Source organism: Polistes canadensis, unplaced genomic scaffold (assembly GCF_001313835.1).
Source record: "Polistes canadensis isolate GaletaPanama2010 unplaced genomic scaffold, ASM131383v1 scaffold_360, whole genome shotgun sequence".
Taxonomy (NCBI): domain Eukaryota; kingdom Metazoa; phylum Arthropoda; class Insecta; order Hymenoptera; family Vespidae; genus Polistes; species Polistes canadensis.
The window spans coordinates 38389-47931 of NW_014569907.1; the positions used below are offsets into that span (position 1 = coordinate 38389).

General features: G+C 28.9%; 2 protein-coding genes across 2 annotated transcripts; one reads left to right on the forward strand and one right to left on the reverse strand.

Moving 5' to 3' along the window:
• Nucleotides 1–4007: 4007 nt before the first annotated feature.
• LOC106791967 lies at nucleotides 4008–6446 on the forward strand. Its single transcript, XM_014758028.1, has 6 exons — nucleotides 4008–4229; nucleotides 4315–4444; nucleotides 4522–4818; nucleotides 4898–5165; nucleotides 5300–5616; nucleotides 5754–6446. The coding sequence occupies exons 1-4, from the start codon at nucleotides 4114–4116 to the stop codon at nucleotides 5051–5053; spliced, it is 699 nt and encodes a 232-aa protein (XP_014613514.1). The 5' UTR covers nucleotides 4008–4113; the 3' UTR covers nucleotides 5054–5165; nucleotides 5300–5616; nucleotides 5754–6446.
• LOC106791966 (putative inorganic phosphate cotransporter) lies at nucleotides 5253–8523 on the reverse strand. Its single transcript, XM_014758027.1, has 6 exons — nucleotides 7323–8523; nucleotides 6931–7231; nucleotides 6560–6798; nucleotides 6337–6486; nucleotides 5566–5943; nucleotides 5253–5474 (listed from the first exon to the last, which is right to left on the reverse strand). The coding sequence occupies exons 1-6, from the start codon at nucleotides 7377–7379 to the stop codon at nucleotides 5262–5264; spliced, it is 1338 nt and encodes a 445-aa protein (XP_014613513.1). The 5' UTR covers nucleotides 7380–8523; the 3' UTR covers nucleotides 5253–5261.
• Nucleotides 8524–9543: the final 1020 nt, after the last annotated feature.

Sequence of the window (9543 nt, forward strand, 5' to 3'; positions counted from 1 at the left end):
AACGCGAATACAAATTCATAATATATATGGGTACTTAGGTTCTCCTTACTCGTTTTTGAGGTTAGAATAAAAACATATATATGATATATGTCATTTTTTTAAGTATAAATATATAATAGTGCGCATGAGAATGTAGTAAAAGAAATGAAATATATTTTGGGACTGTTTTAATTAAGATATAACGCGAATACAAATTCATGGGTACTGTATTTGATAAGAAAAAAAATATTAAGTTGCGTCTGAATTTTTTTAAACTTTTTTTTTCTTTTCCTTTGTCAAATCGTTGAAGAAAACTTTATTTGTTTAACTTTCTTCTTTTTTTCAAACGAAATTCATGACTTTTTGCAAAACAAATTGCAAGATAAGAATTGGGATTAATTTGATCTGCAATTTGGGATAAATTAAATATACGAAACCTATATTACGAGTAGAAATTAATTCGGGGTGGGGGGGAAGGGGTGAGGGATGTTTTTTCTTTTTATAAAGAACAAAATGTATTACTCAACATTTATGCAATCAATCGTACTTATGTTATTTTTGTTTTTTTTCTTTCGATTATTATTCCCGATCACTTTGACCCATCTTTCTTGAGCAATTTGTAGAATTTCTTGACGAAAAAAACAAAATGTCATCCGATTTTGATGGAATAAATTTATAATATCGAAGGAACGAAGTGTAATTGTCTACACTTAATATTTTCTTCCTTCTTATATAAATGCAGTTTTTTTTATATATATATCGTTATCATATTTATATTATTAATAATTTCATTTGAAAAACTTCATTTTCGAAGTAGATAAAGGAGAAAAACATTCGACTTTAAAAAGAGATTGAATTTAAAGTCTAAGAAATCAATGTATGTAATTTAACTTAACGTTGTTCATGTGTATCTGTTAATCGTATGTATATCTATTGAAAAATTTCAAGGGGAAAATATTCAAAAAAATAAGATGACATAAAAATTAGATATAAAAATAATTAGATAAAAATTAAAACAATAAAAAAGAAAAGAACAAAATGTTAGCAATAAATTTACGGATAGTTTGTTCGTTATTTTGTTAAAATAATTTACAAACATCGTTTAAATGAAGGGGGTAGGTCGAGTAAAGACAATGAATTAATATTTACGTATATATTTCATTACGTAATTAATGTTGTTTTTAAAAAATAACATTTAAATTTTATATATATATATATATACAGTAACCAAATGTTTAATGAGTCAAATTGGCTGAGATCCCTAAATCTACAACTATCGTGTTTTTAAACGAATGAAACAAAAATAAAAAGAACAAAAAATCGAGATTCTCGTATGTCGAAAAATATTCCAAACAAAATATAAATGTTTATACCGCAGCGGGATTATTAGCGTATCTTGTTATTATTCGTTTGGAAGTTAATGTAAAGAAAAAGATGATGGAAAGTGGTAAGGGAGGGAGCTAAGAGTTGATGAGTAGGGGAACAGGGTACAGGGGAGGGAAACGATAACGCAAGAAAAGAAAAGAAAAAAGAAGAAGAAGAAGAAGAAGGGAGAACTCTTCTCGGTGGATTTCGAACGATGGAGATGATCATCCACAGGAGTAAGAGTAGGAGAGGAGACCGAATCTAAGATTATTTCTGGATCAGCCGGAGATAAACCGGGCCAAACTTCGGCCGAACGAAGCCGACGAGGTGGACTTAACAGAGCCTTGAGGCTTGAGTCATCCCCGTTCGATTCGAATTTGGCGCTCTCCGACTATTACGAACGAGATACCGTAATATGGGAACGTCCCTTATTGTCTCCCCCTATTTTTCTTTCCTACCCCTTCTCTTTCGGTCTTTCTCGCACACGCACACACACACAGCACCGAATATAAATATATATATATATATATATACGCATACACTTATTCATTCTCTCTCTCTCTCTCTCTTTTTCTGTCACGATATTCAAAAATAATTCATAATAATTCGTGACTCTGCTCGACTCTAATTTCATATATTTTAATATTGGATTTGGTGCAACTATTCCAAGTTCTACTTTGTATTTTATTATTATTATTATTATTAAAGTAAAGTATTGCAAATGTTTCTTTTTTTGTTAATTTTCTTTTTCTCTCTCTCTCTCTCTTTATGTTTGTTTCTCTTTTAAATGTAAATTTTATAATTAATATATTATATGAACACTATTCTCTTTTATGATTATAATTCTATGATAAATCAATTGTATACTTAATATTATATTATCTTAATATCAAATCGTATATGATTTAAAACAATGAACAAATTCATTAAATGTGATTGTGATGATAATAATAATAATTAAATGTGTCTTTTATAAAAGATTATCTTATAATTGTTCATTGATTGGAACAATAAAAACAAATCTCAATTGTATTCTTTTTTAAAAAGAAAGATAACGATAACTCTCGGACTTATTAATCTTATCTTGAAATTAAATTGTATCGATTAAATAAATATTTCTATAGAAAATTGTTAGTCATTTTACAAAGATCTCTTTCTCTCTTTCTCTCTCTCTCTCTCTTGCTGTACCGGCAATAATAATGGGAATTCTTAACCGAGCCAAAGAATGCCTGGGCAAGCAGACTTGGCACGACTAGAAATCCTACAAAGAAGTCGAGGATCGCGGATGTAAAACTTCTTCCCTCTCTTTCTCTTTCTTTCTCTTTTTTTTTTTTCCTTTCTTTCTTTCTTTCTTTTCCAGGTACTTGGTAACATAAAGCTTATTAAACCAAGAAAAAGAAAAAGTCAAACTTAACGATTATTTCTAAACGTATTAACAACGTTTCATTTTATCTGATCAATCAAATCTCTCAATAAATCATTAATAAACGTATTACACAATTTAAAAAAAAGAAAATATACAAAATATTATTGAAAATATAAATTCTCATTTTTAAAATATATCAATATAATTTAAAAACGATATTTAAATGTTACGTAAGAGATAATATTCTGTCCATGTAATCGACATAAATTTTAACATTAACAAAAAGACTACCCTCTTATTTCATTTCATTCAATTCTTCCTTGTTCTTCAGGATACACCCTGTACCTTGTCTTGTATTATCTTGTCTTGTCTTGTCTTGTCTTGTCTTGCTATTGCTTTGCCTACACCTCTTTTCTGTACCTTCTGGGGGCCTGACAGGAGCTATTTTCGTTTCCTAGCGACAATATAGAAGCTCTACGTCGAGACTTTAACCAGTTCGTTCTATCTCCATCTTTCTCTCTCTCTCTATCTCTCTCATTCTTATTTTTTTCTACTTCTCTCTGTCTCATTTATCCCAGTTTCTATTCGATCTCATTCTATTTTTTATACTACGTTACAAATTATGCACATTCAAATGCACATTAACGTCACATTATTCATTTTATTACTTCTCCGCCATTTGCAAAATTGTCTGACGTCATACGTTGCATCATTCATAATTGAATGAAGAATATTTTATATTTATTTTTATCATTTTTTTTTTATTATTATTCGTTTATTTCATTTCGAACATTTTCTTCTTTATTTTTATCCTCAGCTATTACGGCTTTTCTTCCTGATATTTTCTTAACAAATGAATTTTTACAAGGTCGGCCAACGTTCAACCCCCTTTTAGAGTCAGCTTTTAAGATAAACAGGGGATACTTGGGGTAATTCTAGATGTGGGTATATTCTAGATTCACACCCTATATAACTCACCCTATATAACCCTATATAACCCACAGTATATATATATATATATACTTACTCATATGTTTATTATTATCTTCTTTTAATTTATAAATTTGATACAATGTTATATAAAAATCATGTTGATTATCAACCCTTGTAAATAATTTGTATATATGATGAATTATTATTAACTACTTGCAATTAATAATCAAATTTAATTGAATAAACAATAGAATCAAATATTTTAACACTCTGTTCCTTGAACAATTAAATTTTCAATTTTAATTTTTAAAATTTTGTATCTATCTTTCTCTCTCTCTCTCTAATGCCATCTACAATCTTTCAGACTTATAATGAAGCTCGCACGTTTCTTGTGCTTGTTATCACATGTGATTTAATATTTAAAAACTTTTGGAATAAAATATAAATAATAAAAAGTTATTTTCGATAAAATGTGGTATCATTTAAGGATTGTCATATGCATTTTGTTATTATTTCAATATGTTTCGGTGTCTGGTGACATAACTGCACATGTTGGATTACAGGTTGATGGTTCTGGTTTTCATAGGTTAGAAATTATAATCTTAAAAAGTATATATATATACATACATTTGTCTATCAAACTTAATCCTTCATCAAATTCTTCTTTATAGGATTTTTACATATCGCATTGATGTGGACAATTTGATTTGGAAGGATTGTTATGCGTCTTTGCATTTTCTACTACCTTCTGCTCTTTACGTAAACATTAATGAGTTGGCAGAACTCAGGAGAAGCGATAAAGTAATTAATTCTGTTTTTTATGTTCTTTTTATCAACTTTTTAAATAATATATATCTTACCGATCTTAAAACTTGTAGACTACAGTATGCTCCGTTGGAGAAACGGATACAGAATTATTTATGGAGAACGCAAACTCTCAAAATGTTACTCTTTGTAGTCGTATCGATGATGGTTCATGTGTCATGTCTTTACCGATTCATCAACGATATCAATATCCTAAGGAGAACGGTGATTATGAGAATGTAGTTTTAGAAAAACCTAGTTTACTTCTAGGTTGTAAACAAAGAATCAGAGAGTATAGAATATCTAAAATAAATCTATGTCCATTGTGCGCTGGTATGGTGGTAAAATGGAGAGAATTACCATACGCTAGTGTAAGATATCGATTAATCTGAAAATAACAAATTTAAAAAGTCTTTATTAATAATCCATTTAAATTGTTTATGTTAACAGGATGAGATTGATTATATATGGACAATACCTATAGGAAACGTATCTCTTTTCTCTTATATCACTTACATTACATTAACAACAACTATTATAGGAACTGTTTTTATAATGAATACAATATGGACACCAACAATTAGAGAACGCTTAAAAGAGAATTAATTTACGTTTCGTGTTTTTGCTAAATGGAAGATCATAAAAGAATATAAATATTTTTTTAAAAAATAAAACTTTAATAAATATTAAATTACGTCATATAAATATACTTACAAAAGTACGTTTTTACATTAGAAATATATTTTACAATAGAATCGTTTTATTCTATTTAATTAAATTAATATACGTATATATATATATATATATATATTTGTCATGGTATTTTTTCATTATTAGCTTTTTGTATTTCAGAATCATTAGCTTCCATTACTACTTCTATTTGATACACCGAAGATTCTTTTTTCTTGATTACTGGATCATTCCACTTTTGTACCGTACCTTTACCAAATAATATGAAAATAAGATTTCCTACTATATAAAGACCGGCTGTGAGGAAGAATATACTTCTCCATTGAAGAATATTAGACTGTTAATGGAATGAGAAAAAGATATTAATAAAATACAATATACAATAGAACAGAATAAAATAAACAATAATGAAAGATTAAATTACTGACCGGATCTGGAATGATTATACCGCTTATGATAGGAGCTAAAATAGCACAAATGTTAGCGGTAGTATTAGTAAAGGCCATCAATGCGCCTGCAAAATTAGGACTGAGATCCATATGATTAATGTTGTGGCCGCAATATATGGCAACGTTAATGCCAACGGTAATAATCAAAATTCCTTCTGCAATTTCAGGTTGTTCCTTATTGATGTAACCCAAGGAAATTAGTGCGACAGCAGGAATCCATTGTCCTATGGTGTTACATATTTTTCTGGATGCCTCCAAGCTGACAATATTTTTTCTGATACACATATCAGAAATATAACTGATCGGTGAACTAAGAATCCATGCTGTCAAATATGGCAATGCCGTCATCAATCCATTCTGAGAAAAGAAAAACAAATGTTTTATTCGTTTGGTACAACGTTGTGGTCGGTGAATGATATTTACAAACGACACCGGTCATTGATATTCTTAAGTTGTATCGTAATTGATCTTGACCGACAGTAACCGCAAGTCAAAGAATTCATTAATGGGGATAGTTACATTCGATTAACGTACCATTCGCAAGGTATTGCTGGTATATATTGGCATTGATTCAAGCAAACACTCTCTCGCATATTAATTCGATTTGTTATTTACGTATTTACGAGTGGTTAAGAAATGTAAATGATTTTAATTAAAATTCTTTCTATACGATTGCGTTTTAAATAAATGATCAAGGTCATACGCTGTTCAATTTAACTCGTTTTATTGAACTTTAAGAGTTGAACTTACCTGTTGTATATCATAACCGAGAGCTGAATTCATATAAGAAGGCATTTTAGTTAACAACATCCAGAATCCCCAATTTTGAACGGCTTGTGTAATAAGAAGAGCCCAAACAGGTACAGACGTTAATATAGCGATCCAAGGAGTAGGTAATTTCTATAAATAGATAAATAATTATGTAAATCAATTTTAGAAAAAGAAAATGTTATTGTGAACTATCGATTGTTACCTCATCGGTTTCGGTAACACCTAAACTAACTTCGATGAATTGTCTTTCATCAAAAGGAATATTTGGATGATCAGCGGGTGATTCCTTGACAAAAATCAAAATACAAATACCAGCTGTCAAGCTTGTAATGCCCCAAAAGTAAAAGCAACTTGGCCAGCCAAGAACAGAAGCAGAAAGGAATCCGGAACTTAGTAGAGAGGCAACATTACCGATCAAACCACCGGTATAAACAAATGCAACTAAAATAATAATTATTAAACGATATTTCTCTAACTTACTCGATTATCATCTCAAAAAAAAAAAATAAAAAAAAAAAGGAAAAATAATTAGGACAATAACAACAAATTAAATAAAACAGCATGAAAACTGACCTAATCTTCCTCTTTCTTCGCTCGGTGACCATTTAGACAAGAGCATGTGCATGGTCGGCATGACCGTACCTTGGAAAAAGCCAGCAACAATTCTGGTACCGCAAACAGCTTCCCAACCTCCGTAATGGGCAGCAGCATGAACGGAAAGTGTCAATAATCCGTTAATGATAACAGAACAAGACAATACTTTTTGGGCTCCCCAACGTTGGGCAATGATGTTACCAAGTACTTGAGTACATATGTATCCCCAAAAGAATGAACTGAGTATGGTGTCCTTGGTAGTCTGATCCCAATGGAATTCCTATAAAAGCACCAACAAAATTCATTCTAATCATGGATAATTTGAACTTGAAAAAAGTATGAGAGAGAGAGAGAGAGAGAAAATTACGTACCTCGAATTCTGTATTAGCTTTGGTAGAATTGGTCATAGCTTCCAAGGTCACGGACATAGTAACCCTGACAGCATAACAGCAGAAGAAACCGAAGGCCAGGAATAGTACCTGTACGTGCCTACATCCAACGAGGGCTGTAATCAAAGAAATATTCAAACGTCATGCATAATACGATTTTAATCTTTTATACAACTTGGATGGATTATTTTTTTTCTTTTATTTTCCTTCTTTTTCTATAATACTCGCATACCTATATACATAAAATGTTAGACAATGTTATCTCGATCTCATAGATAGCAAGTGATTTATTTTATAAATGGATTTGTAAAAGTGAACAACGTCGTCACAAAAAAAGAAAAAAAAAAAAGAAGAAGAAAAAAGAATAGTAAATAATAATACACATGACGTTTAGAATGATTTATGATATAATTAGGGGAAATTATTCTCAAGTATCTCGTATAGGAGGATGTTTCAGAGATATTAATCATCATTTTTATAATTTGAAAGAAAAGAAAAGTAAATAGAACTAGATATTTTTCTAATAAGAATAATAAAAATATTTCTAATTTTGCAAGTATTATTGATTTCAAGATTAGCCGATTATGATCGAATGATAAATCATTCTATTGAATAGTGCTATAGAAAAATGTTAAGAATGCAGACTACTCGTAATCGGTTGTACTTGTTGTTTTAAAAATGAGTTTTATATATCTGTAAATACTTAGAAGGAAATATTACAAGGGAATTATCATACATTGCTACTCATATTGACGTTTTTTATTTTTTCTATTGCACTCTGACGTAAGTGTAATCTGTTACATCGATTTAAAAAAGAAGGAAACAAGAGAAAGAGTAAAAGAACTTGTTATTCTTCGCGTTTGATCAATAATTGATTATCTAGTTACGATAAGTAATAGAAGTTTATCTTATTACATATAGAAAATCTAATTTCTGATATTTCTTAAAAAAAAACCTTTTATATTAACACATCTATAATACTATTATTGATTTATTAACAATGAAATATGATAATAATCATATACACTTCTCCTCAAAAAGATAACTCGAGTGTACTATCTTTTATATTTCTCAATGACCCATGCAAATTTTTACGTTTCAAATAAAAAATATCAAAACATTGACCCCCTAGCATATGGGACTCGTTGTTGAAAATAAATTACAATATCATAAGATTTTGTGAAGATAATCAAAAAAAAAAAGAAATTATTTCATTCTATGAGAACAAAATGATATAAGTATATGTAAAATAATTAAATAATAATCAACATAATATATATTGTTCTCTTAAAAATTAATTATTTATCGCACATTTATTTTTTTTTATTTAATAATGGATACAACATTCATTCCCCCCTCCTCAGCCCTCCTCACTCCTATTGTGTTTTCAATTAATTCTATTAAGCGATTTTATATCGATTTTTATATAAATTTTGAATATTATTTTGATTTAAAAGCTATATATATTGTTCTACAATGTTCATATTACTTATTATTATTATTATTATTATTATTATTATATACTTCGCGAACAAAAATTATGTTAGAAGAATTTTGAAAAATATTAAAGTTTGAGACACGTGCAGACCATGACAAAACCTGATGTATTTAACTGAAGATATTACTTTTTTTTTTTCTTTTTTTTTTTTTTACGATTATACTAATCTCAATGCATACATTGCTACATTATCTAGCTGAAAAATAAAATCGTGTTTAAGAAATACATTCTTTAATGATTGTTTATCTCACCTTTAATTAAATTTACGTAGTAAGAGAACACTATTATTCATTATTATTCCGTTTATATATATATATTAAATAACTTTGTATACTATCTGATTATATTATTTTGATATTATTTTTTGAAATAATAATAATTGATATCGACCCAAATCATTATGCTATCTCCGACCATATGTTTGTCGCATTGTTGACATTATCTTCTTTCTTATGTCGTAAAAAGTAATATCCAAAATCCGTTAGGATCATTATTTAAGATATTAAAATTTGTATTTAATCTCAATTGTAGTATTCTTTTCCATTTTGTCATTTAATCCAACCCCTCCTTCCACCCCACCCCCACTCACACCTCATCCCTCCCCATCCAACAAATGTACTTTTTATATTATTCAGATGTTCAAATTTTACACGCGTCATTGATAAATTAAATATAAGTATACCTGGATTATTTTTTTTTTTTTTT